The 25,955-nt window shown below is 54.0% G+C and overlaps 10 protein-coding genes across 10 annotated transcripts; 8 read left to right on the top strand and 2 right to left on the bottom strand.

The window, feature by feature from the left end:
• The first annotated feature begins 110 nt into the window (after window positions 1–110).
• On the top strand, window positions 111–1,819 carry CAOG_04532 (hypothetical protein). Its single transcript, XM_004347229.2, has 3 exons — window positions 111–593; window positions 721–926; window positions 1,034–1,819. The coding sequence occupies exons 1-3, from the start codon at window positions 249–251 to the stop codon at window positions 1,767–1,769; spliced, it is 1,287 nt and encodes a 428-aa protein (XP_004347279.1). The 5' UTR covers window positions 111–248; the 3' UTR covers window positions 1,770–1,819.
• A 100-nt stretch (window positions 1,820–1,919) lies between these two features.
• Window positions 1,920–4,435, top strand: CAOG_04531 (hypothetical protein; the record flags this gene model as incomplete). The annotated part of the gene is made up of 2 exons (XM_004347228.2): window positions 1,920–2,966; window positions 3,948–4,435. The coding sequence occupies exons 1-2, from the start codon at window positions 1,982–1,984 to the stop codon at window positions 4,433–4,435; spliced, it is 1,473 nt and encodes a 490-aa protein (XP_004347278.1). The 5' UTR covers window positions 1,920–1,981.
• A 69-nt stretch (window positions 4,436–4,504) lies between these two features.
• CAOG_04530 (phosphoenolpyruvate phosphomutase) lies at window positions 4,505–6,589 on the bottom strand. Its single transcript, XM_004347227.2, has 4 exons — window positions 6,506–6,589; window positions 5,779–5,843; window positions 5,582–5,678; window positions 4,505–5,479 (listed from the first exon to the last, which is right to left on the bottom strand). Exons 1-4 carry the CDS (start codon window positions 6,549–6,551, stop codon window positions 4,704–4,706), a joined length of 984 nt encoding a protein of 327 aa, XP_004347277.1. The 5' UTR covers window positions 6,552–6,589; the 3' UTR covers window positions 4,505–4,703.
• A 92-nt stretch (window positions 6,590–6,681) lies between these two features.
• On the top strand, window positions 6,682–8,527 carry CAOG_04529 (hypothetical protein; the record flags this gene model as incomplete). The annotated part of the gene is made up of 7 exons (XM_004347226.2): window positions 6,682–7,026; window positions 7,129–7,267; window positions 7,499–7,577; window positions 7,660–7,810; window positions 7,924–8,103; window positions 8,191–8,282; window positions 8,406–8,527. The coding sequence occupies exons 1-7, from the start codon at window positions 6,746–6,748 to the stop codon at window positions 8,525–8,527; spliced, it is 1,044 nt and encodes a 347-aa protein (XP_004347276.2). The 5' UTR covers window positions 6,682–6,745.
• Window positions 8,528–8,604: 77 nt separating this feature from the next.
• On the top strand, window positions 8,605–11,320 carry CAOG_04528 (hypothetical protein). The gene is made up of 5 exons (XM_004347225.2): window positions 8,605–8,770; window positions 9,081–9,134; window positions 9,424–10,803; window positions 10,908–10,999; window positions 11,094–11,320. Exons 1-5 carry the CDS (start codon window positions 8,686–8,688, stop codon window positions 11,226–11,228), a joined length of 1,746 nt encoding a protein of 581 aa, XP_004347275.1. The 5' UTR covers window positions 8,605–8,685; the 3' UTR covers window positions 11,229–11,320.
• On the bottom strand, window positions 11,285–12,887 carry CAOG_04527 (hypothetical protein). Its single transcript, XM_004347224.2, has 2 exons — window positions 12,542–12,887; window positions 11,285–12,190 (listed from the first exon to the last, which is right to left on the bottom strand). Exons 1-2 carry the CDS (start codon window positions 12,854–12,856, stop codon window positions 11,540–11,542), a joined length of 966 nt encoding a protein of 321 aa, XP_004347274.1. The 5' UTR covers window positions 12,857–12,887; the 3' UTR covers window positions 11,285–11,539.
• A 177-nt stretch (window positions 12,888–13,064) lies between these two features.
• On the top strand, window positions 13,065–14,620 carry CAOG_04526 (hypothetical protein). The gene is made up of 6 exons (XM_004347223.2): window positions 13,065–13,245; window positions 13,526–13,687; window positions 13,842–13,923; window positions 14,040–14,087; window positions 14,202–14,316; window positions 14,421–14,620. The coding sequence occupies exons 1-6, from the start codon at window positions 13,097–13,099 to the stop codon at window positions 14,552–14,554; spliced, it is 690 nt and encodes a 229-aa protein (XP_004347273.1). The 5' UTR covers window positions 13,065–13,096; the 3' UTR covers window positions 14,555–14,620.
• Window positions 14,621–14,741: 121 nt separating this feature from the next.
• CAOG_04525 (hypothetical protein) lies at window positions 14,742–17,933 on the top strand. The gene is made up of 2 exons (XM_004347222.2): window positions 14,742–15,906; window positions 16,042–17,933. Exons 1-2 carry the CDS (start codon window positions 14,782–14,784, stop codon window positions 17,803–17,805), a joined length of 2,889 nt encoding a protein of 962 aa, XP_004347272.1. The 5' UTR covers window positions 14,742–14,781; the 3' UTR covers window positions 17,806–17,933.
• Window positions 17,934–17,949: 16 nt separating this feature from the next.
• CAOG_04524 (deoxyribodipyrimidine photo-lyase) lies at window positions 17,950–20,753 on the top strand. Its single transcript, XM_004347221.2, has 6 exons — window positions 17,950–18,206; window positions 18,460–18,720; window positions 18,786–18,931; window positions 19,021–20,104; window positions 20,228–20,277; window positions 20,434–20,753. The coding sequence occupies exons 1-6, from the start codon at window positions 18,044–18,046 to the stop codon at window positions 20,632–20,634; spliced, it is 1,905 nt and encodes a 634-aa protein (XP_004347271.1). The 5' UTR covers window positions 17,950–18,043; the 3' UTR covers window positions 20,635–20,753.
• Window positions 20,754–21,841: 1,088 nt separating this feature from the next.
• Window positions 21,842–25,955, top strand: CAOG_04523 (hypothetical protein). The gene is made up of 2 exons (XM_004347220.2): window positions 21,842–22,249; window positions 24,209–25,955. The coding sequence occupies exons 1-2, from the start codon at window positions 22,037–22,039 to the stop codon at window positions 25,607–25,609; spliced, it is 1,614 nt and encodes a 537-aa protein (XP_004347270.2). The 5' UTR covers window positions 21,842–22,036; the 3' UTR covers window positions 25,610–25,955.

Genomic DNA, 25,955 nt, shown 5'->3' with positions numbered 1-25,955 from the left:
TTGAGCGACGGGACTGGACTGAACTGAGCTTGGATTGGAAGCAAAAAGCGAAATCTGAGCAACTTCTGAGCAGCTATTTCTGAGCAGCTTTTGTTTGTCAGTCTGCTTTTGTTTGTTTGATCTTATTTTCTTATTCTACTCTCTCTCACTCTCTCTCTCACTCTCTCTCACTCTTGCACTCTTGCACTCTTATCATTGCGATTCTGCAGACCTTCTCTCTCTCTCCCCCCCCCCGCCAACCCTTCCAAATGCTGATCGCAGTGGTGCAGCGTTGCAGCTGTCGCGTCGCCGGTGCTCGTCCGAGTCTGCTGTCGCTCGCTTCGTCGCCCGTCTGCATCTCAAGCTCCTCTGCAAGCGCAGTAGTACCAACAGGACCAGTGCATGGAGCAGCTGCGATCGCTGGACGGTCCCACTGTCGGAGCCTGTCATCGGCAGCCACCTGCGCCATGCAGTCACCTCCACCTGCTGCTGCAAATCCATCAATGCAGCATGCGAATGCTGCCGGTGCAGACACGCCTGCCGCATTCAGGGCGGCAATGCGCTCGGTCGCATCGCCAGTCGTCGTCCTCACAGCCGGCAACAGGCGAGCTAAAGTAAAGCCCAAAAATCTCAGACAGACAGCTCACCCAAATCAGGTCGATATTGTGCTAACATGGTTGACATGCCTGTGAATTTTTGTTGTTGTTGTTGTTGTTGTTGTGGGAAATGTGCGTCTCATAGACCCCAATCTACCGCGGACTGACGTGCGGATCGCTCACGAGCGTCTCGTTGCAACCTCCGATCGTTGCGTTCAGCATTCGGCGCGGATCATCCATGAGCGAAATGATATCTCGAACAGGTCGCTGTGTTGTCAACGTACTGTCGGCGACACAGACACCTCTGGCAGCCTTATTTGCTTATAATGTGGACGACGTGGAGACGGCGCAGTAAGTGACGCTTGTTGCCATTATGCTCAGGATTGTGTTTGTTGTTGCTGTTGTCTGGCATTGCCTCCAACTCACCGTCCCTCCCGGTACTGGTGGTGCGAGAGCAGAAACCTGTGGAAGCGGGTCAAACACTCAACAACCGAATTTGGCACCCCAATGCTGGATGGATGTCTTGCGACCATCGAATGCGCCGTGCATGCTACCATCGACGTCGGAGATCATTCTCTCTGGATGATGCGCGTGGTCGAGTCCTACTCTGGTGCACCAGAGAAGACCGCGGCAGCAGCTGCAGCCGAGGAAGACTTGCTCGCTGCTCGGGGCCTCGTTTACGTCGATCGTCAATTTAGCATCCCGGCCAGTGATAATGTCGCATGCACACTCATTTCGCGTGCCATCAATCACCAATGGACACTCGCACACCACACGCAGCGATTGCGCCAACTCTGGGAGCAAGGGCGGCAAAAAGATGTGCTCCTGGGTTCCGCGTCCCCAAGTGTGTGCCCACACGCAACCTTGGAGGCTGCTTACGCTGTGCTCTTCCGCGAATCCTTTGAAAGATCACGGTTGCACGCATCGGCCGAAATCCCAGCTCTTCCACTGGAAGACGCCGAAGAAGTTGATTCCCAGGGCGCCTCGACCGCACAACCAGCCTTGGACAGCTCCGTAGACGGCCACTCTGCTGCGTTAGAAAGCTTCGACAGCTTCCTGGCACTCCATGCTCATCTTACCGACCCCAGCTTTGTGTTTCGCTTCTACAGCTACGAGTGCTTGGCCCAGCCTGACGCCAAAACAACCATTGTCGCTCCCGACTTGCGCCCATTTCCCAGCGTGTCAAACAGCTAGGGAGATGAGATTATGCCAGGCAGAATCGTAGCAATAAATCATCGGCGCGGTGCACTTTCTGAGCAATTTGAACAAAGTACAACAAACCGGGTTCTATAGAGACAGCTCAGCCTGACCAATAGATCCAGTCCCACAGTCATTCTATTCGATTTAAGTTTGTAGACCGACCACTCTGCGAGACGAGAGCCGTTGCTGACCATTCAGACAAGACAATGGAGTTGGCTCAAGCGCACGGAGCGATCGTGCGACTCGCGGTGACTGCCGATCCGCGCACGCCGACATCGACCGTCATCCCATTCCACAGCGGGTCTGGCGTGCTGCTGACCGACCCGCGGCGTGGTGGCGAGGCTGTGGTGGCGACGTCTGGCGGGCTGCTCTGGCCGGTCGTAACGAGATCGAGCCATCGTCGCACCGCCCGTCCCAATGCACCGGCCGGCATCGCAAGAAATGCACACGATGACGACGACGGGCTCAATGACAGCGGTAGTCTGACGGTTCCGCGGTGGGACTGGTCCAACAACTCACCGCCCAACCAGCAGTCTGAGCCGACGGATGTCGTGCATCTCGTTCCAGAGCTCGTGATGGATGTCAAGCTACATGACAAGGCTCAAGCACAACTACGCCCAGGCGCCACCGGTGGTGGTGGTGGTGGTGGTGGTAGCCAAGCGACAGTCCCGCCTGTGCAGTGGCTGAGAGCAACGGCCATCGCAATTGTCACTTGTGGTCGGGTTTCCTCAGAAACTCAGACAACCGCCTCACGTGCCTCCACGGACGCAGATATGGCCGATGCAGTGGAGGCATTGGGGCGCATTTGCCTAGATTCGGTCGCTGGATCGCGATTGCTGCGTTCGTTTGCGCGTCCAAAGACTCCGCTCGTGAAAGGCTCGAGCGGGGCGTCTCAGGCGCTCAGTGCGCAATCGCAGCAAGACGCCCCAGGAAACACGCACGTTTTGAACCACGATAGCAACTGCCACGAGCTCCAGCATTTAGCCATTTCGATTTTGTTTGTTCGAGTAGCGCGAGATCCCAGCATCGTCGCAACAAGCATGCAGCAGCAGCAGCCTTCTTTGCTTCCACCACTCAGTCGTTGGGTACGTGAATCAGCTGCATATCGGAATGCTCCAGGCCGGAAAGGCGAGTCCCTTGTGCTGATTGGTGCGCCGTACGGATTCCTCAGTCCTGCGGCATTTTTCAACAGTATGAGCAACGGCGTGATCAGCAACGTTGTGCATGCTGGGTCGGAGCAAGCAGTCGCGAAAGATGTGGCTTTCTCTACTGCTGCTGCTGCTACCGCTGCTTCTCCTCCTCCGGCCTTGTATGTCACTGATGCACGCTGCCTGGAAGGCATGGAAGGCGCCATGGCTGTGCGTGCTGCGAGCGGCCATCTGCTGGGGTTGGTCGCTGGATCCCTCGCTCAGGATGCCGCAGGACTGCTGGGGGACTTGAATTTGATTTTGCCGCTGCCCAGCGTGATGCGGTGCTGGCATTTACTCGAGGCAAGCGGTCATCAACGACTCGGAGGCTCTGCTACAGCGCAATCTACCTCCCAATGTCTGGTGGCCGAGGCGCCACGAAAAGCGCCGCAGACGGCTTCTCCGTCGGTGGGCTGGTTTGGCCGGATTTCTCGCTGTTGGGCCGCTGCTGCTGTCACTGCCTCTGCCTCTGCCGGTGCTCGACCCGAGCAACAATGGAATCTCTGTTTGCCTCCACTCCTCCCAGAGCTGGTCGAACAGCGAGAAAAATCCATCGTCTTGATTCACGTTGGCTCAATGTGGGCTACTGGCGTTGTGCTATCATCCAGTGGTCTCGTTCTCACGAACGCGCATGCAGTCCAGCCATACCTGACCAAAAGTCGCGAGCCTGACTCAACCTTTCACCAATGGCCAGGTCGCGCTACCTCAAAGCCGCTGCCAAAGCTGATGCGAAATGTAGAGTTGCGCGTGCGAGTGAGCCTGCCAAGAAACCAGACATCCTTGTTTGAATGGTACCCAGCATTCCCGGTGTTTGTGTGCAATCACCATCCAGATGTTGCGCTCCTGGCCATCCAATGGAGCCCTTCTCGTCGGCGCTCCTTGCCGCCGCACGTGTGTCCGATCCAGCTTGAATCCACTGACACATCTCCTTCTGTAGGAGCTACCGTGCTTGTACTTGGACATTCTCTTCTCGGACCTCGAGCAGAGCTTGCTCCTTCGGCTACCATTGGCATGTTATCGAACGTGGTCAAGCTGCCAGCCTTTGCTGCCACCACCTCATCAACGCCGACGGACGAGACAGAGCCTGCTACTCCGTCCAACGTTGTCCCTGCTCTCATTCAATCGTCGGCTCCGTTGCATAAAGGCGGGAGCGGCGGCGCCCTGTTTGATGGTGTCACTGGCAGAATGCTTGGACTGGCAGCAAGTCTGGGCAAGCTCGACGACGGGCTAACTCTGCCTCGTATTAACTTTACGATTCCGTGCGCGTTGCTTGAGCCCATATTTGCCGAGGCTGGCTTGTTCCATCGAACGTATGGCGCGAGCAGTTCGTCCATTCCAATCACAGAATGGATGGCCATCAACGCTCGGCTCACCGACGCCTATCCGCGCAATCCTCTGCTCGAGAAAGTGTGGGCCATGGCCGATCATTCAGCCCCGCTGCCCAATGAACAGCACCTTCGGAGCCACCTGTAACGAAACGAAAAAAAAAATGATAACATGTAAATATAGCATAAACAAGCTCGACGCATTTCTTTGCAAAGAGGGAGTGTTTGTTTTTGGTTGTTGAACTACTACTGCGACTACTACAACTACAAACTACTACTAGTACTACAAACAATCAAACAAACAAAAAGCACGGGAGAATGAAGCACGTTCAAGCATTTTTTTTTTGTTACCAAAAACAACACAAAAATCGGTCATCAACCCCTTTTGTACTTCAATTTTCAGCTTTTGCTTTTTTTTACTTCTCCTTTGGCAGGTACTTGTCCTCGGCCTTGGTCAGCTCCTGGTCGTTCTGCAGCCTGAAGACCTCCTTGACGGTGGCAATCTTGGTCTCGACGTTCTTGAGGGACTGGTCCTGGAAGATCTGCTTGGTGGTGGCCTGCATGGACGAGATGGCGGTGCGCATGTTGTGGTTGGCCCAGATGATGGTCGAGATGCCGAGCTCGCGGAATCGGTCGGTCGGGGTGGTGTAGTAGTTGGTGGGCACAATGACGACGGGAGCGCGGTTGTTCCAGGCCTTCATGAAGGCCTCAATGTCGGAGGGGTCCTTCTTTTTGCTGTGGATGAGCACGGCGTCGGCGCCGGCCTTGTGGTAGGCCTCGGCGCGACGCAGCGCCTCCTCAAGCGGCCAGCCGGCAATGAAAGCCTCGACGCGGGCGACGACGCAAAAGTCGGCGTCCTTCTGGGTGTCCTTGCAGGCGCGGATCTTGCCCGAGAACTCTTCAATGTCGGCCAGGGGCTGGGCACGGCCGTCGAGGAGCGAGTTGGTCTTGGGGAAGGTCTTGTCCTCCATGCAGACGCCAGCGACGCCACGCTGCTCGAGCTTGGTGACGAGGCGGCGGGCGTTGTTAAAGTTGCCGTAGCCAGTGTCACCGTCGAGCAGAATCGGGATGGTGGTTGCGTCCGACATGTACTCGAGCACCTCCAAGACCTGAGTGTACGACGCCTCGTTCGAGTCGCGAACGCCCAGCGATGCCGAGATGGAGAGGCCCGAGCCCCAGATGCCCTTGAAGCCTATTCGTTTGTTGATGGTTGGGTTTTTTGGGGAATGAGAATTGGAGTGAGTTGGAAGTAGTGCATCATCAGCGGGATCCAATGACGTTTTGTTGTACATACCTGCTTCCTCGACAATCTTGGCACTGAGGCCGTTGTGGGCCTCCATAAGGAACTCGAGGTTGTTGGAGGTGAGCATCTGCTTGAGCTGGGTGGTTTTCTGCCAAAAGGTGTGACATGATCACGTCGTGAGTCCTTTGTTGATTTGCATTGGGCTGGATGTGCAATGGAAAGTGGTGGTGATGGATTTTTACAGTTACCTTTGGCTTGGAGGCTGAAGCCGAGGTGGACGCGGCGCGGATGGCGTTGTTTGCAACAGCGTTGCCTAACCCCACAAAAAGACGACGAAAAAGAACAGAGGTAAGCATCGAGTGAGTGAGAGTGAGAGTGAAAGTGAGAGTGAGAGTGAGAGTGAGAGTGAGCGTGAGAGTGAGGACACGTCGCATGTATCAGAAGCAGAGTGCAAGTTGACGTGCCGAGTGCAGAGGGCAGAGTGTAGTGAAGTGAGCGTAGTGAGTGAGTGTAGTAAGAGTTGAGTAAGAGTTGAGTGAGGTAGGTGAGTGTAGTGAGAGTGAGAGTGAGAGTGAGTGCGGGCGACCAATGAGGGAAAAACAGTTGGAAGCAAAAGGGTCGCGCTTTGTCAATGTCTCAAACGAGCGAGCGAGCTGAGGCACAGACACAGGACGCGTTCGTGCGCATGGATTGGGATCATCACAAAGCAAACCGCAGTGATGATGATGATCAGAGTATTGGTCTTTGCCATTGGAAAAAAACGCTGGAAATAAAAATAAATAAAAAGATAAAAATAAAAAAACACGCCACGTCGATCAATTCATCCATCAATCAATCAATCAACAGCAACACAGCAAAGAGCGATCAGAGCGATCAGAGCGATCAGGGGTTGGGAGGGGGTTGGAAGTGGAGGGAGGGAGCAGGGGGGGGGGGCAAGAGTGAAAAATGGAGGGGAGTGTGTGCAATGCAACTGACAGAGCGAGGGAGCGAGGACGAGGCGTAGCGCAGACGAAGCAAGCATTTGTATGGAGCGGATGAATGGATTCAAGAAGAAGAGTGACATTCAAGCGTCATGCATTTTGGCAATGGAGGATCATTGAAATCCACCACAATGGATCAGCAGCAAAAGCAAAACCCCACTCCTCCCCTAGCATCACTTGATCTTCATCAACCCCTAGCCCCTTCTACACTGCTGATTTTTGAGACCAATCACTCATGCCGAGATCAGACGCAGCAGCGATCGTCAATGCAGCGGCAGTGCAGGTCGACCACGTCACCACAGCGATGGAGCGCGAGGCCGCGCGCGACCGCCAGCTGGCCAGAGCAGGCACCACTGCAGTCGCTGCTGCTCCGTCGCACGCGGCGGCCGACGAACGCGCGGCGCTCGAGGCAGAGATTGCCCAGCTGCGCCGCGAGATTGCCGGAATGGAGCGAGTGCTGCTCGACCAGGACGACGCTGCCGAGCGCGATCGCCAGAGCAACATCGAAGCAGTCATGTATGCAAAAGCATTGTGTGTGTGTGTGTGGTGTGGTGTGGGGTGCGTGGGGCTTGGAGTGAGGGGTTGGACGAAAACGCTTCCGCTCACTTTGTGTTTCAGGCAGCAGCTCCTCCGCTCGAGCAACCACCAGCTGCAGCGTGAACTCACTGCCGAGATCAGTGCAGCAGCACAACGGCGAGATACTGGCCACGACGGAAGCGGCGAAGCTGGCTCTGCGTCAGTGCTTGGACTGGGACAGGTCAGTTTGCGAGGGGGTTTGTTTTGGCGCCAAAATTGAAATTGAATGCTCGAGGATTCACTCTGTCGGGGCATTGCTCATGCATGTCAAGATGGAGCTTGTCAACGACAACACTCGGTGCCGAAGCTTGTTGAGCTCGTTTGGGGGCGATGTATTTGTAAAATTCCCCCGACACTGACATGGTTGTTGTTCCTTTGCTTTTTTTTTGTTTTTCATTGCATCCATGCCCAGTTGAAGGCGCTCGCGACGTTCACGGGAATCACGTTCCAGCAAGCATCGAGTGTCGTCGAGCCAGACACAGAGCCAAATAGTAGGGCCGCTTTTTTGGTGTTGTTGAGACGTTGAGTGAATGTTGCACGCTCAAACTGATCTGTGCGTTTCCTCTTTTCCAGAGTGGTGCCGAACATACTCTCTGCGAGGCACTTGCCATGATCTTAGCTTTGACTTGACGTTCCGAGTTCTCGAGCCAGACATGGTGATTAGCGACCTGGCGGTCGATGTGCCGGAGGAGGCGCGTATAGAGTTGCGAGATTTTCTCGATTCGTACGTTGTTCATGTGATTTTTGAGCTGGTGCATTGGCGCTGTGCTAGGACATTGTATCGCGGCGCTCTAGACATGCTCTCTTCTCACTGCCCTTCCCTCCTACGAATCGCAGAGTCGAAAAAGAAAGGTCGCTGCAGGCGTTCTTCCACGGATTTGTTCAGTACGCCGAGTGGAATGCGCAGCGCCAGGTCTTGTTTTATGCAATGTACGAGCGCTATCCAGCACAAATCACCCTACCACATGGAGTTCGATGTGGTCCAGTATTGAATATCAAGCCGTTTCCAGCATTCAAGTAAAATGTTGCGTTGCGTTGTTTGATGATTTTAGGGAATTGCCCGTCGCTGCCACTGCTCACCGGTTTGCTGTTTTACCTCTGCAGGTTTGCTGTTTCGTTGATTTGGATTATGACTGTGCTTCCGAGTGGGCACGTACGATGCACAATTCATTTACGGGCGCGCAAGACCGATGAGTGTAAGAATGCTTGCGCGTTGGTTGTGATTCTCGCGCCCAATTGAGCGTCGGGCACTCGCAGGCTGCAGTTGCTAACATTTGTACCTCTTCACGATGATGCCTGTTGGTCCACGGCTCCTTCAGTGACCAAAGCCGACAAGGTCTCGCTCGACGCCCTTCCCGACGAATTCCAGCAGCTCATCCGAGCACGAGGGCTTCAATCGGCCGTTGAGCAAGTAATTGAGGTTCTCTGTGGTCCTGCATGAGCTGAATGTGTGCTTGTTTCAATGTACACGCCAAATGGAAGTGTTGAAAACTGAGTTGCAGTCAGTCCTCTTTTGTTCCTCTTCGTCGGCTTCCTTTCAGTTTGACCACCGCTGGAGTTTTTCTTCTTCTTTCTTCCTTCTTCCATCTTCAGACTTGAATGAGCGACGAGCAACGATCGCTGCTTGACGGCGGTGTCAACGGCGGCCACGAGGGTCTTTCCAAGTCTGGCGCACGAGCCAACGGTTTGTACTTTTCCCACTGTTGTTGCATTTGAGCCCAGCGTCTTCCGTCTTCCGTCTTCCGTCTTCCGTCTTCCGTCTTCTTCATTCTGGCCTCTTCCTTCCTTGTCATTCGCCTCACGATAGCACGATTGATGATGATTCATGTTGACGGCGGTGGATGGATTGAGCTGGACTTGCATACATGCGCGTCCTGTTTGAATTTGCATTGCATTGGGGCGCTCTGTCTTCCACCACAGTCCACAGTGCGAAAACCCACCCTCCGTCCTCGCTCTTTCACTCACTGGCGATGTATCATCACTTTGGCTCGCAGGCTACAGTCCAATGGTCGCCTACGCATTCACCGTCAACATGATCATTGGCGCAGGTAAGCAGCTCCTCACCTCTACTACACACTCCACCCACCATACGTCGCTCGACCCCCCCCCCCTTTCGTCCATTCGATCAAGCCAGGTTTCAATATCACTGCCCGTCGGAAGCCAACCACGACTCCAAACCGGCACCCTTGATACCGGGACGTCGCTGCGAGGGGCGAATGCCCTTCCATGCCACAAATGCGCATCAAGCCAACCAACCACACCACAGGTCTGAAACTATCCTGAAACTCACAATCAACTTCATTCGGGTTGTTTTGTGTTTTGGAACAAAAAAAACAGGCATTCTCGGGTTGCCGTTCGCATTCTACAACGGTGGCGTGGTGCTGAGCATCATCCTGCTGTTCATTGCCAGCTTCCTGTGCTTTGTCACGCTGTGCTTTCTGATCGAGGCATGTGCACGCGCGGAGGCGTTCGCGGACACCCTCGATGGGTTTGCCGAGCCAATGGCAATCAACGATCGCAATGACAGCGAGCACGCTGCGCTCGTCAGGCCTGCCGCGTCGTCGGCAACTAACCGCCTGTCGTCGCACGGCACGTTCAGCTCATCCTACTCTGCCAGACTCGCCGCGTCCAATTCCGCAGTGTCGTCCGCGCAGGCGGCAGAAGAGCTCGCCATGGTGCAAGAGCGCATGACGATCGGCTACTCTGGTCGCAAGTTTGAGGTCAGCGAGCTGTGTGGGCTGTTCTTGGCCATCTACGTCGAGCCGAGCTCGTGGTGGGCTCGCTTTGCCGATGCAAACGGCTTCATCCACCCCGTCCGGCGCTTTTACGAGCTCTCCATCTTTTTGTACAACTGCGGCGCAATGTGGCTGTACAGCTCCATCTTTGCCTCGGCGCTTTCGGTGGTCATTCCGCTCACGTTCCTTTCGGGCTACCATTCCGTCCAGCCTGATATCGGCACTGTCTGCCAGACGGTCACGTCCTCGGGCGCCGACGCGTACTGCGTCCACGCATACTACTTTTTCCTTGCCCTCTATGCCACCATCATGATTCCGATTGTGTGTCTCGACCTCACGGCCCAGCGCAAGCTGCAAATGTCTCTGACTCTGTTCGCTTTCTTTTGCATGATTGTCATGATCATTACGGTGCTCGTCGCTGTGGACCACGCGCCCTACTCGACCGCCCTGCCCAACGTCAGCACTTCGGCCCCGTACTTTGACACGTCTCGATTGTTTGAGATTAGCGGATTTGGCAAGATTTTCACGACGGCCATTGTCGCGCAGGTCGCTCACCCAGGTGCGCCTGGCTTTGTTGTGCTCGTCCGCGATAAGATGAAGACGCGCCGCATCTTTGGCGCCGCGTTGAGCTCCACCTTCCTGTTTTACGCTCTCCTGTCGGCACTCTGCGCCATGTACTTTTCCGACAGTGTGCAAAGCGTTGTGACCCTAAACTGGAAGACCTACTCTGGCGAAGCCTCGACTGGTGAGTCGACCCCAGTGTGGGCGCAGGTCGTCTCCTACCTCATTGTGCTCTTCCCGACCATCACCGTCAGTGCCGCCTTCCCGCTGTATGCGATTTCCCTCGCCGAGTCCCTGGCGAACGCTGCACCAGCATCCCTCCTGCAAAAGATTTCCCGCAAGAAGCTCAACTATGTTTTGCGCATTAGTCTCGCGCTGCTGGCCATTGGCGGTGCCGCGTTGGTCCGAGACGTGAGCAAAGGTGAGGATGTTTGTTGTAGCTGTTGCGTTTCTGTTTCGGCTTTTTTTTTTTTGGGGGGGGGGGCTGTGGCATTGTGCGCTAACTGGTTTTCGTCCTCCTCCTAGTGCTCGAGTTTGAAGGCCTGTTCGGGTTTGTTTTGGCCTTCTTTGCGCCATGTCTGTTGCAATACTTCTCCAAGCGTGTGTGCATCCGAAGAGTAAGAAGATGCTGCTGTTTTTGCGATCGCCTTTGGAGAACTCGAATGGCTTTTGCTTTGTGCGTTCTCACTCCAACATCCTTGTGCAATTCAGTTTGGCCCGGCAGCAGAAAAGACACCGTATTCTTGGCACTTTTCGCACGACGGATACGCCATCGGCATCATGGTAGTGACGTTTGGATGTTTTGTATACTCGCTATACACTGTCATTCTCGACTACTCAAGTTGATAATGGGGGCTGCTGTTATTTGCTCGAAATTGTGATTGTCGTTTCATGTACTCTCTTCCGTGACAAAAAAACACAACGTGCTATATTTTACAATTGTTCGTTTCTCGAAGATGTTAGTGTTGGGTTGTTGCAGAGATGGATGTGAACTTTCAAAAAGCAAGGGGAAGAACGAACAAGGACAAGCAGCAACTTAAAACGCCAAAGACAAAAAACATGTTGTTTTCAAACTGCTTTGCAGCAAAATACTGTCGTGTACTAGGGTGACTGATTGACTGCGCTTCAGAGAGTGTCGCTAGTCGTGCACGCCGTCCTCAAACCGACGACTGACGAAAGTCCTCGGGACCCCACTTGTTCTGGATGATCGGCTCCTCGAGCTGGATGTTGGACATGTCAAACTCCTTGTGAGGCCTCCAAAGCCCGGCCATGTGGTGCGACTTGGACTCGGCGACTGTTTTGGAAGTTTTCGTGCTGGTGGATTTGACGGTAGACGTATGCACCGGCGGAGGCTTCGGGGTGATCATGCGCGTGCCAATGATCGAGCCAGCCGAAGCGCCCTTGGCAACATTCTCAGTCACGACGCGCGCCTCGGGAATGTCCTCTGGGAGCACATTCACCATCACCTTGATGGGCTTGATCTCGGTGGGAATCCACGACGCAATGGGCTTTCTTGCCTTGACCAGCTCGGCGCGCTGGCGAAGCAGATCGGCCTCCTGCACCTCGAGCTCCAGGCGTTGCATCTCGGCGGCGGCGAGATCTGTGCCCTCCTGGTGGCGCTGGATGAGTTGCAGCGCATACTCGCGCTTCTTTTGCTGCAAGAGCACGTCTGCTTTCGCTTGCGCGCGCAGCGCCTCCTTCTGCAGAACGTCGTTGTGCTTGAGCGAACGCTGGCGTTCGAGCTCTTGCTCTTCAGTCCGGAGCTTTTCGCGCTCGTCGAGCAACTCCTTTTCCTTGGCTTGAGCTTCCTATAGCAGTGAGTGTTGTCGTTGGCACAGGTGAGGAGCAAAGGTCTTAAAATGTGCAGGTTGCGTTTTTTTGTTTGTTTTGTTTGTTTGTGAAACTGGCTGTGAGAGTTGTTTTGCTTTGGTTGCTGAGTGGATTACTCAGAATGCAGGCAAGCAAGTCTGTTCTATGAAAAGAATTCGACATGTTCGCACATGCGTTTTGGTGCATTCGTCTCAGATCGCCGTGAAAATACAGGTCAAGATGAACGCTCCGCTTCCCTTCCGTTTCGCCTCCGTTGCGCTCCCGTCGCGTCGATCAGACCAACATTGTTGGCACCCCCCCCTCTGCACCCGCATTTCGAATGCACTCACCTGCTCTAGCAGGACGGTGCTGTCGCGCATCTGCTCGGCCTGGAACCTCAGGTCTTTGTGGATTTGCGCCGCCTCGAGCGCAGCCCGCTTGCCGATTGCGGCACGTCGCGTAATGGTGTCGGCTTCTTCCAGCAGCTTCTGGACATCAATTTCCGAGGCACTGGTAGAGTTCATTTGCGGGATGTTGCTGCTGGCGTTGGCCTTGTCGAACTTTGGCATGCGCGAGCGAATTTGGTAGCCGGAGCCGGTTTCGACCTCGTCGATCGTCGCGTCATCGCCACCGAGGTGCGGCTGGTTTTGCTCAATGACTGGCATGGCTGTGGTTTCTGGTTTGTCAAAACAACAAAATATGACTGGACTTGGCCGCTTCGTCGCCGTGCTGATCCGTTCCGTTCATTTTCCGTATGTCGCGTTTTGTTTGTTTGTTCGTTTGCTTTGATTTCACCAAACGCATCAACAAACAATTTTAGAAATCTTAGAAATCTTAGAAATCTACAATAAATGCTTGCTGTGCTCAGTCCAATCTCAATCGACATCCAGTTTGTTGTTATTGACATGTCGCAAGTCAAGCGCGTGGTGCTGGTGCTGCCGGCAATCACATTCGGACTCGGCGTGTGGCAAGTCCAGCGGCTCAAGTGGAAGGAAGGCATTGTCGCTGAAATGGAGGCCAAGCAGCAGGCGACGCCACAGCCATTCGACCTCAGGTGAGCAGCGAGAGCGGAGAGCAGAGAGCAGAGAGAGTAGTAGTGTGAGAGCGAGTTAGGTTAAGATTGAGAGTGCCAGCGAGCAGATCGCGTCGGCTCGCTCACCCCAAGGCAAACGAGCGCCATTCTTGAGTCTCATCAGTCAAGAAGAGTGCTTCATCATTTCAACGTGGCTGGGAGAGCGACGGTGGTGGCTGGCTGCAGTTTGAGATCGCTCTTGCGACGAAGGTTGAGAATCATGCTGACATGAATGATGCTGCTCTTTGTCAATGACGCACAGCCTTGCTCAAGAAGACACGCTCGACCAGTATGCATATTCAAGATTCAACGTGAAGGGATCGTTCGATCACGAGCGCGAGATTTACATTGGACCAAGGCGCGAAACGAACGCACCGCCGCAATCCGACCTCGGATTTCAAGTCGTCACTGCGTTTAAGATGAGGTGAGGTGTGGATGATGGAGTGGATGATCGGGCGAGGTAGTTTAGCTGCTTCGAGAGCTGCACCGGTGGGCGAATTGCGATGTGCCATCTCAAGTCGCTCACGATCAAGGGACTTTGCTTGTTTGCCTTTGGCCAACACACCTGGTTTGTGCAGTGACACTGGCAAGTGGGTTCTTATCAACCGAGGCTGGGTTCCTCGTGAGAAGGAGCTGCCTCAGGCGCGCCCAGAAACACTTGTAAGGCGGGCGATTTTGGACTTGCTCGAATTGCAAAGAGAAAAAAAAAGGGGGTGTGCTCGCGTTGCCTGGCGACTGACCTTTGCTTGATCACTTTGACACGTTGACTGCTTTAGATCGTCGGCGAGCAACAAATGACCGCCGTGTTGCGTCCAATTGAAAAGGCAAGCTTTCCAATCAAATCGAACGACTTTTGTTTCGTTTCTCGGCTCATGACAATTTACACAACACCCCCCCCCCCCGGCTCTCCGCATTTGCTCCTTGCTTGTCCCTTGCAGAAGAGCAAATTCATTAAACTCGACGGCAGCGGAAGTAAGCGCATGATTGTCGCAGACATTCCTCGAATGGCACAAATCCTTGACACAGAGCCTGTCATGCTGGATGTCACGGCTGGTACGTTCTTCCGTGTGCCGCCTTGCTTTCGTGTTATGCTGCTTTGAAAGTGCATGCACAATGGCAACACGTCGAATTGACCCAACACCATCGTTTTTGTCCAGACAACTGGCGATTTGGCACGCTTCCGATTCCTGGACAAACCCGCGTGACTGTCCGCAACGAGCACATGCAATACGCACTCACCTGGTTTACGCTGACTGCGGCCATGGGTCTGATGTTCTGGAAAGCGCGATGATTGCTGTTGAGATTTGTGTTTTCGTGTTTTTGTCTTTGTGAGCAGTTACAGCACATCCCCCGCCCCCTTCCGCTTCTTCTAGATCATTCCACTCCATCTTGATTTGCAGGACCATGATTCCGCCCAGCGTGTGAGGACTGTTGTTGATTCGCACTCTCAACGTTGAATTCAATCCACTTTTTTTTATCTTTTTTTGTTTGATCTGTTTCTTGGCAGTTTTCATCGCAATGTCTCACCAACAGCCGCTGTCTAGCACTGGCTCTGGCTCTGGCTCTGGCTCGGGTCCACAGGCGCCCGCGACGGACGTACCAGCATCCTCAGCACCCACGGCCGCCCCTCCAGCGGCTGCTGCGCCTTCGCTGGCACAGAGCGCAATGTCTCGGTTTGCGCAAGCGTTTGGCTTTATCGACTCGTCGCTGGGCAGTTTGCTCAACAACAACAGCAGTCAGTCAAGCAGCTCGAGCGCCTCGTCAGACCCAGCCAAGCAGCAGCAGCAGCAGCAGCAGCAGCAGCAGCAGGCGTCGAAAGGTCTGCCAGCCACCAAGCAGCAGCAGCAGCAGCAGCAGCCTCACTCGTCACAGTCGCCGCCGACAGTCATTGTCGTTGAAACCGCAGCGCCAACCACCGCATCTGCGCAGTCGAGCAGCGGCAGGACCAGCGACCCGTCCACAGCTACCACCAGCAGCAGCCCGATGGCGAGCAAGCCGCGGGCGTCGAGCGGCGAGCTGCCGACGTCACTCTCGGCAGGGTCGAGCAGCGCTGGGCTGCAGTTTGGAATGATGCGCCAGCGCAGCAGGTCGGAGACGCGCACCGCCCCGCCCGTCGCACTCAGCCCAGTGTCTGCAACAGCCAGCAGCAGCAGCAGTGTTGGCTCGGGACTGAACACGGTGGGCGCAGCAGCGCAGACGCAGACGCAGAAGCCGTCGTTGCGGTTGATTCGTGAGGCTCGGGTGGACGAGGTCACCCAGAATCAGGCTCAGGATCAGGATCAGCAACAACAGCAACAACAACCACGGCCGCTCCACCGACACCACCCAGCACAGGCGCCTCTTGAAGTCGAGGCACTGGCGGCAATGGGCGCCGCGCAGGACGGCTCCACAAAGAGCGCGCGCGACACGCTTCGGTCGTTTTGGATTACAGCCAAGCAGCGCGAGCAGAAACGCTCAGAGGCAATGTCGCGGTCTGCGGCCATTCGTCCAAACCGAAGCAGTGGTAATCTCATGTCGCTGCCGTCCTTCTCGGAAGGTGCGCCCGACAAGATTCGCTTGCCTGACGACATTTGCTCGCCCTGGGTTGACCGAGAGGCATTTTCGGATCACCTGAAGGGCGCGTGCGCACTCCGCGCTGAGCAGGTTGGTCTTTTTTGTTCTTGTTGTTGCTGTTGTTGTTTGCTTGTTTATCGTGATGGTTGGAATTTCAGGTATCATGAAACCATGCACTTGACTGACCTGCAAAACTTGTCATTTTCACGCTTGATTCCTCCACAGGTCGCTCGCTCGGTCTGGCCAGCAGACAACGGACTGTTTGGCCTGGCTCCGGAAAAGACCAAGCAAATCCTCCGCCATGGCGTCCCGTACGAGCACCGTCACTGGGTCTGGCCGAGGTTGCTCAACATTTCACTCGCCGACTTGGCGGCGGTGGAGCAGGCGTACCTGAATACCGCCTGGCGACTGTTTGGCGAACCCTCAAAGCCCGTCCCAACAAGTACCAAGACGGGCGCTGGCCATCACAACTTGCACCACGGCACGCAGCAGCACGTGTACTCTGTGCCCTTGAACGAGTCGGCCTCGGTGCGTCTGCAGTTTCACATGGCATTGCTCCAAAACGCACCGCTGTTTGGGGCCAGCGCCGCGACCATCGATCGGTTTTGGCTCAACCAGTCGGGCAGGCTGATTGCGCGCCGCATTCTGTGCGTGATTGGCGATGCGCGTCCCGACCTCGTGCACTGCCCCATGCTGCCTCTTTTCGTGGCCGTGTTTATGCACTTTACCTCCGAAGCGCAGACATACGCATGTGTGATGATGCTGCTGAACTCGAAAAAGTTTGAAAACCTGTTCAGCTCGCACAAGCAAGTCGAGACGGTCGGAGGCACGATTGGCCAACTCGTCGAAAAGTACCTGCCCGATCTGTCGCGTTACATTGGGCACATTGACTCTGAGAATGAGCGCTTTGAAATGCTGGTCGACAAGTGGATTCTCTGGTTTACCGAGCTCTTGCCCTTCCCTGCGATTTCGGCCATCATTGACTGCTACCTCAACGAAGGGCCGAAAATCCTCTATCGCGTGTCGATTGCCATTCTGGCCGCGTCTGAATCGCGCGCCTACGAGTCTGCCACCATGGCCGGCCTGGCCAAGACAGTCACGGACACGGTCAAACATTTGCAGCGTGTCGACCAGCTGGTCCGCATGAGCTTTCGCTTGTCCATGTCGAGAAGGCACGTCGAAGCTGCAGCGGCACAGTTCCTGGACAGGCAAAGCAAAGGCAAGGTGCAAAAGCAACAGCAGCAGCAGCAACAACAACAGCAGCAACAACAAAAGAAGGAGCAGCAACAGGCAGCCACGACTGAGGTGGTGCATGCACGCGCCACGCGCAGCGCATCGACCACCAGCGAGAGCGAAGAGGCAGTCCTTGCGCGCGAGTTCTCTCACAAGCCACGCCCGACCATCCAGGCCCCGAGCCCACTTCCAGGAGGGCTTTCGACTCCGCCTGCACTGGTCTCTGACGAGCTGCTGACAGACGATGACATGCAGGTGCTCTGGGCGTGGATTCCGTTGCGCTTCCGTATTTCCAACCTTGAGCGTTTGTACACGACCGCGACCGACGGCTACAGCCTCAAGACCCTCTATCTCAAGTGTCAGGATGCAGCGCCGACGCTTCTCGTCTTCAAGACGGCCGAGGGCGCCATCTTTGGTGCGTTCGCCTCGCATCCCTGGACGGATCGCCACAACACGCGCGCCTTCTTTGGAAGCGGCGAGTCGTTCGTCTTCACCCTGCGACCGGCTGCTCGCAAGTTCCCGTGGGTCGGCATCAGCGCTCCTCTCAACATGAAGGTCGACGACTACTTTTTGCACGCCACCAACGAAAACCTGGTCATTGGCGGCGGCGGCACGGACAATGCCATCTTCCTCGACTCGGAGCTCAATAGCGGAACCACGGGGCGATGCACAACCTTCGACAATGAGCCCTTGACTGGCGGTCCTTCGAGCTTCAAGTGTGTAGTGGTTGAAGCCCATGCATTTATCGATTATTGAGTGTTTGTTCTTTTGTGTGTTCCACTCGTTTGTTTGGTTGTTCGTGGGGTGAGCGTCTCTGATTGTGAGTGTGTGTATGTGTGAGTAATTGTTCGTTTGTACCACAATAAGCAACCTTTTCTTGTTCACCCCACTCTCCTTGTTCAGAACTCAAAACGCCAAACGTCCCAAAAAGAACTCGTGCGACTTTGTTTTTTTCGATTTTTTTCGTTCGGGCTTTTTTCAAGAGTTTGTCGTCATGCCACGTTGGTCGATTCCAGTGCGCGCGGCCGCAACTGCCGTCGGGGAAGCAGCGGCGGTCAAGGCAGCATCTGCTGCAGCGACGCCAGCATCGAGCGAGGCAAGCGCGACCGTCGGCACCAGGGCAAAGCGCAGGGCAAGCGTCGATGCTTCACCCTCCCGTAAGCCAGCGTTCTCTTGCTCCTGTAGCCATTCCCTTCGAAGCGCGCTCCACTGTTTGTTATTTTTCGACTATGTTGGTGTTGCTTTTGTCGTTTGGGCTCCCTGGCGGGTGAAGGCGCCCGAGTAGTGCACTTGCTTGGGCTTTAAGCAATGCGATGCGATACTACTCACACAGTCTGCCACAAATTTTGCTTGCTTCTCACTTTGATGGGTGCATTTTTTGGTTGAACATGGTCTATTGCAATCATCCAGACCAACCCAAGCACGCGAGACAAGAGTCCGACGCGGACGGTGACACGGATCAAAATCCCTCGCCTCCATCGTCCAACCCGTTGCTCCAGCTGGGCTCGTTGCTGCACGCACCTCCATACGTGACCAAACCCAAGATGGTGGACGAACGGCGCATCCGACGAATTTTGCCAACTGGAGCGGACGCTTCAGCACCTCCCATGCCGATTCCGAGCGGACACGATGGAGTGTTGTACTGGATGAGTCGCGATCAGCGCGTGCAAGGTCAGTATGCATGGCTGCAGGTTGTGTGTGTCAGCAGCTTATTTCACGTGTCTGTTGGTGTGCAGACAACTGGGCGCTGATCTACGCGCAGCAACTCGCCATTCAGCACCGAGTTCCATTGTTTGTCGGATTCTGTCTTGTCCCACACTTTCTGGATGCTACAATTCGACAATACGATTTTATGATGGAAGGATTGCGTGAGGTTGAAACTGTAAGCGAGCACCGAGGGGGTGTGGGATTTACATGTGGTGGTGAAAAGCCGGTCTTGTTTATTGTATTCTGTGCCTTTCTTTCAAACAGGCGCTGCGTGGCTTGAACATTTCCTTTCACCTCTTTACGGGAACCGCGGCAGAGCACCTGCCAGGCTTTGTCGAATCAAAGCGACTTGGCGCTGTGGTGACGGATTTCTCGCCCGTGCGAGTCATCCAACGCTGGACCACCGAGCTGGCGAATAGCTTGGCCCAAACGACAATCGCGACCACCGGTGCCACCCAGTCACATACTGGAATTCCGCTCATCCAGCTCGATGCTCACAACGTCGTCCCTTGCTGGCACGCTTCGCCCAAGCTCGAGTACGCAGCAAGGACAATCCGCCCCAAGCTCCACAAACTGTTGAGTGAGTTTCTCACCGAGTTTCCAGAGGTTGCAGCTCACCCCTGTTCGGCTCGCCAATCACCGTCATCGCCACAGTCTGCTCGCGCCAGTTCCGCTGCTTCCAGCAACGCCCACTTCCAATCGGGCCTGTCTGCGCCGGTTGATTGGGACGCGGCGCGTGCGTCGCTCCAAGTGAACCGGACCATTACCGCTGTGCCCGACATTGTCCCTGGCACGCGGGCTGGCATGACTACGCTGCGCACGTTTGTGGAGCAGCGAATGCGGTACTTTGGCGCAGTCCGCAACGACCCAAACGAGCGCGTGCTGTCCAACCTGTCGCCCTACTTTCACTTTGGTCAGATTGCGCCGCAGCGCGCCATTCTCGTTGCGTATGCAGCCCATGCTCGATGTCGTGAGTCGGTTGATGTGTTTGTCGAGGAAGCGCTCGTCCGTCGCGAGCTGTCGGACAACTTTTGCTTTTACAACCCCAACTACGACTCGATCGCAGGCGCTTCGGCTTGGGCGCAAGAAACGCTGCAAGCACACGCTGGAGATGCCCGTGAGTTTGTCTACACTGAAGAGGAGCTCGAGTCGGCCACGACGCACGACTTGCTCTGGAATGCGGCGCAGCTCGAGATGGTGCGCGAGGGCAAAATGCACGGTTTCATGCGCATGTACTGGGCCAAGAAAATCCTCGAGTGGACTGCGAGTCCGAGCGAGGCCCTCCGCATTGCCATTCATCTAAACGACAAGTACAATCTGGATGGCCGGGATCCCAACGGCTATGTCGGTACGAGGCGCACAGCCAATGTTTTCAATGTTTCGAAGAGTGGGCGGGGAAAAAAAAACCCTCACTTTTCGCTTTGCGGGTTTTTTGTGCGATGTTTTGCATTTGCTGTCTTGATCTCTACAGGTTGCATGTGGTCCATCTGCGGCATCCACGACCAGGGCTGGGGAGAGCGTGTACGTGTGCGATCGATTTCGTCTGGTTGTTTGTTGGTTGATGCACGAGACTGCGCGTTGTTTCTGTTTGGAGAACTGATCACGACTCTCTTTTGTGGGTTTTTTTTTCGTGGTTGCACTTCCCTTCTTCGCTACAATCCTTTCACACTTCCATAGCCCATCTTTGGCAAGATTCGATTCATGAACCTGAAAGGATGCCAGCGCAAGTTTGACGTGGCAAAGTACACTGCAAGATTTCCGTCGACGCCATCGTCCCAGCAGGCTGCCAAACGGCGCGGAGCTGCGGCTGGAGGCATCGATCGCGGCTCGAATTATGCACGAGCGACGACGACCACCTCCAACCGCAGCACGTCGTGAGCGAAACCGGCCCACATGTTTGTCCTTCGACTTTTTGTGTTTTTTGTGTTTTTCCGGTTTTTTTGGCTCTCCTGATTAAAAGGCCAACTTTCCCGAGTTGGCAAAAACCACCAAACCCCCGCTTGCATGGTCCGCTGATAATTGAAGGCCTGACATGTGGGTGACATTTGCTCGCCCTCAGAAAAAAAAGCCACGGCTCGGGGCAGAGTGCGGGGCGTGGTGTGTTTTTGTGGCTTTTCCTAATCCAATCCGGAACCGCAGCCACAAACACACACAAGGGCACTGTTACGAACTGCACTCCATCCCTAATCGGTCTTCCCCCTCATTCTTCACTATATTCATAGCAAACGACACTTCCGCATACGTTTCGTACGCTTCAGTAGTGATTCTAGATCTAGGTTCAGGCAGCAGCCGCACATCGGCTTTTTTTTTTTTTTTTTTTTTTGCACTTTTTCCTTTTTGCTTTTTTTCTCATTGTGGTCCGTTTCATTATCGCTTTAATCGCTCTCTGCAACATCAAACACAGCAAACGAACCCGTCACCAATGCTCAAAACTCCCCCGCAGCACTTGCGACTCGAGTCTCTGATCGGCGCATGACCAGAGTTGCACCATGTCGCGTGTTGTTATTTTGAGTTTTGTTGCGCTCGATGGCCTCATCATTTTGTGATTTATTATTATTTATTGTTTATTTTTTCGCGCTTTTTTTTTTTTTTGGGAGGGTTGTTCGCCAGACCGCAGCCAACTGCATGCATGCCTCATGTACATGGCTTCAAAATGAAGGCAAAGCCATCGAAAAGGGGTGCGAAAAGGCCGTCGCCCCTTCCCCAAACCGTTGCAGAGACCTTCCCCAAATGCAAACTCAAGTCAGCCGCTAAATAAAACCCAAGCAGCTGCCGTCGCTGCTATTTTCAAAAAAACACACAAAAAAACTCACTCACTCACTCACGCATCACTCGCATCGATCGAAAACGCCAATGATTGTTATTACTGTGAATGCATCAACGTGTCCTGTTTTTTTTTTTTTCCTTTTTTTTTTTCTTTTTTTTTGCGTCTTTCACCGCTTCATTTTGTCCGCGCTTCACATGATCCACTGCCAACCTCGCTCGACCTCCTTTCTCCTACCCCCATGTTTGCTGCTTGCGATGAGATGCATTTTGCGCATGACTCGTATTTACTCTCATTTTGAGTCGCAGAATCCTAATTTGGCGCGTCATTCGTCCTTTGACCCCCCTTTTTTTTCTTTTTTCTTTTTTTCGAGCAGGCGACACCTCACTATTTTCCCCTTCTCTTCCTTCCCCTTGTTCACCTGATTGTCGGCAGCTCTGTTGCTCGCAACGATTATCATCATCAGAACAAAACAAGCCTTTTTGTTTTTCTTCCAAGCTCAACACAAAATTCGCCATGGAACTCCCCTTGGAAGCGCAGATGCGTGCAGGCATACCGTTCACCTTTGCTAGCCTGACTGCGACCACCGTGACAGCGGCAGCCGACAAGGCAGGCGTGACGACGTCCACCACCACCGGCTCGTCCCCCCAGCGCGGCCGCCCCTCTGGCTCCCGCTCGGCCAACCATGCTCCTGAGTCCCGCACCGCCACCAGCAAGCGCCAGCGACTGGTACGTGAGCCCCCCGTTCAGCTTTGGGTTCTCTTTTTTCGTTTTTTTTCTTTTTTTTATTATTTTTATTATTATTTTTTTTAATCGTCCAATCCATTGTAACTTGGGTCATGTTCCTTTTTTTTTTTCTTTTTTTTTTTTTCTTTCGTCCTCTCTCTCTCTCTCTCTCCCCAACCCCGCTTGCTTACGACCTCCAACTCTGCAAAACTCTTTTCCATCTCCTTCTGCACCTTCTCGCATGGCGCGAGTGTTGTTTGTGTCCGTTTTGGTTTTTTGTTTTTCGCTTCTTTTCGCACTGCCTGCGACATCTAAAAAAAAAAAAAAAAAAAAAAAGAGCGACATTTTCAAACCCCCATCACGCGACGAGGGTCGAAGTCGTTCATCGCACTTCCCAGCGCGCTCACACCATGACTCTCGGCGCTGTGCTGTCGACGTGGTGTTTTGTCATCCAGTGGTGCATGGTGCTACGAGCTGCAGCGTCTGGTGACGTCGAGTGGGACGTCCAAAAAAAACTGGAAAATGGAAAAGGGGCTGGGTGTGATCCACAAGCTGCCCCTTCACGACGACCTCGCCCTGATTTTTTTGTTCCCCTTTCTCTCCCGCTCTCTCTCCGTGTCTGGGCGCCCCCGCCCCCTTCCCCTCTGTTTGACCGAGTGGTGCTGATGCAATGTGGCTTTTCCCCCAAGGCTGTCGACAGCAGCGAGAAGCGAGAAACGAGCCAGCAAATGCACATTCAAAAAAAAAAAAAAAAAAAAAAGGAGAAGTTTGCTAATGCGAAAAAAAAAAAAACCGTCACAGCAACGCAACGGAGCTTCTGAATGACTACAGAAAGAGAGAAAGAGGGAGGGTTGAGACCACCCTGCTTGGTTTGACTCAATGACTTGGGAAATGGCCCCTTTGAAAACGGACCAGGTCACCGCAAAGTAGGCCTGGTCGTTCGTTGGTATTTTTTGGGTTTTTTTTTTTTTTTTTTTTTTGGTTTTGCGGAAGCTTCCAACAAATGACGGAGGCATGGCGATGACGCTCCTTCGCAACACGTCAAACGTACAACATGCGTGCATTGAGCGAGCGTGTATGCGTTGTCAGTGAGATGGTAGCACAGAGAGCGAAGGCGAGCGAAAAAAAAAAAAAAAAGAGCAGCGCTGGCCAGGCCCAAATGTATTTTCTTGTTGTTGGGCAGAAACCAAAAAAAAAAAAAAAAAAAAAAAAAAAAAGCGATCGATCGGAAGGAAGGGTTTTTAGGGTTTTTAGGAGTTTTTTTGCGGGTTGAGGGTTTGTGTGTTCTTTTCTTTTCTCTTTTGTGTTTTGACCCTGTTTTTTGTCTGTCGTCCGCTCTGCTTGCTCTGCCCCTGGTGTTGGGTTTTTGTTGGAAAGGGGGAGGGAGGGCAGGGCAAACTGCATTGCGTGGGGGGAGGGGTTGCAGCACTGACATTTTGGGGCATTCGCTTTTCGCATTGCAATGCGATTTTTCCTAAAAACCAGCAGTCACGCATCTGCAACAAAAAAAAAAAAAAAAAAAACACACAACCACAAATCAACTTGATAATGGTGTCTCACCGCACATTCACACATTGCATCCAGCGAACATTTGTTTGTTTTTGTGATGAGCGATTCGACACTGGAAAAACAACCCAAAAACAACCCATAAAAACAAAAACAAAAAAAAAAAAAAAATCCAACAAACCAAACAAACAAACAAAAAAAATCACAAAACGGGATACTGTCAGCCGAGTGAAATGACTCATCGATGATGAAGTTCGGGTCGATCATCATGAACATGTCGTCTTGCTTGTTGCATCTAGACCTGTTTGGCTGTGTTGATGAGACGTCGCTTTGCAATTGCACCTTCAACCCGACATTCCTTCAGTTGATGTTGTTGGATGGTATTTGTTTGTTGTTCTTGTTGCTGACTTTTGTTTTTGCCTGCCTGGCTGACTCAACTCGTTGATCAAAACGCAGGACGAAGACGCAGAGTCGGAAGACGAGGACTTTGACGAGGACGACACGTTGGATGACTCGGAAGAGGACTCGGACGAGCCCAAATCCAACCAGAAGCGCAAGCAGCAACAAGCACAGCAAGCACAAGCACAACAACCACAGCAGCAGCAACCACAGCAGCAAATGCAGCAAATGCAGCAAATGCAGCTGGCCCACCCTGCCTTGCCACACCCGCTCCTGCGCGATGGATCGAGCGACTCGACAGGATCCATCCCCAGGCCTGCGAGTATGACGCATTACATGGCGCCGAATGGCACTCCTCTGACCCGCGCGCAACAACGCGAGGCTGCTTCCATCGTCCGGAAGGTCAGCCACCGTGCCATTGAGCGCCGCCGTCGGACCAAGATCAACGAGCGTCTGCAAGCGTTGCGGGACTTGATTCCTGGCGGCGCTGGCGGTGGCTCGGCCATGCTGCACAAGGCCGTCGTGCTCGACAAGGTGCTCATGTACATGGAAGCCCTCGTCAAGGACAATGCCATTCTCCGCGAGCAAGTCGTCAAGCTGGGCGGCACTCCCGAGCCTGCGACCATGGTGGCCGAGATTTCGGCTGCCACGACCGCCAAACTCGAGTCGCAAGGGTCTGAGTCGCCCGTCCAAGTCATGAAGATTGTCGTGTCCCCGCCGCCTGCGCGAATCCAACCCAAGGGCGACGCACAGCAGCCGCAGCCGCAGCAGCAGCAGCAGCAGCAACTCACACCTCAACCACAGCCGCAGTTGCCCCAACGCCCTCAACAGCAGCCACAACAACAACAGCAGCAGCAGCAGCAGCAGCAACAACAACAACAACTACAACATCAGCAGCAGCAGCAACAACAACCTCCGATGCAGTTGCTCCAGCACATGCCTGCGATGGGCATGCCCATTTCGCAACACCTGTCCCCCATGATGCCGTTCCAGGCTCAGCCCCAGCAACAACAACAACAGCAGCCACAACAGCAACAACAGCAGCAGCAACCACCTCAGCAGCTGATGATGCAGCAGCCTTCTGGTCCGCAAGCTCCGCAGCAGATGATGCAGCCCATGTACGCCCAGCCGCATCACGCATACATGCCGATGATGCAGATGCCCATGCCAGGCATGCAGTACTCTGCCCCTCCGTCGCAGCCGATGATGATGCAGCCAATGCCCTACATGCAAACCCTCTCCCAACAGCCCCAGGCTGCCCAGTCGTTCGGCTACGTCATGCAAGACTCGGCCATGTACATGCAAAACCGCGCACCTCAGCCAATGCTGCCACCTCAACAACCATCATCACAGCAACAACAGCCACAACAGCAGCAACAACAACAACAGCAGCAGCAACTGCAGCAAGCACCAGGGCAACACTTTGACGCTGCACAAGGCCTGTTGCGTCTTGCATAAGGCAACGTCTGTTATTTCTGCTCTCCTCCTCCTCCTCTTCTGCCTCCTCGTAAAATCAAACCCCCAAAAACACTTTTGCTCGAGCGACCGCCATTTCAAGCACACCCGCTGCTTGTCTGCAAAGGTTTTCAGTTTGTCAATGCGTTTTCGTTACTTGACTCGCGCGTTTTTTTACATTCTTCTTTTGTTTGAAAGCCTTCCCTTCGTCATGTTAATCGTCCCGATTTAGATTGTTCGTCGTCTTTGCTAGGTGTGTATCTGGCTGCCTTCTTTTGTTCTTCTTGTGTTGGTTTTGGACTCTTTCTGTGCATGCAATCTTCAATACATTCCTTCTCAAGTTCACGGA

This window comes from Capsaspora owczarzaki (genome assembly GCF_000151315.2).
Source record: "Capsaspora owczarzaki ATCC 30864 unplaced genomic scaffold supercont2.7, whole genome shotgun sequence".
Taxonomy (NCBI): Eukaryota; class Filasterea; order Ministeriida; family Capsasporidae; genus Capsaspora; species Capsaspora owczarzaki.
Note: the sequence above shows the minus strand (reverse complement) of the source record. Positions and strands in the feature narration are given on the sequence as shown.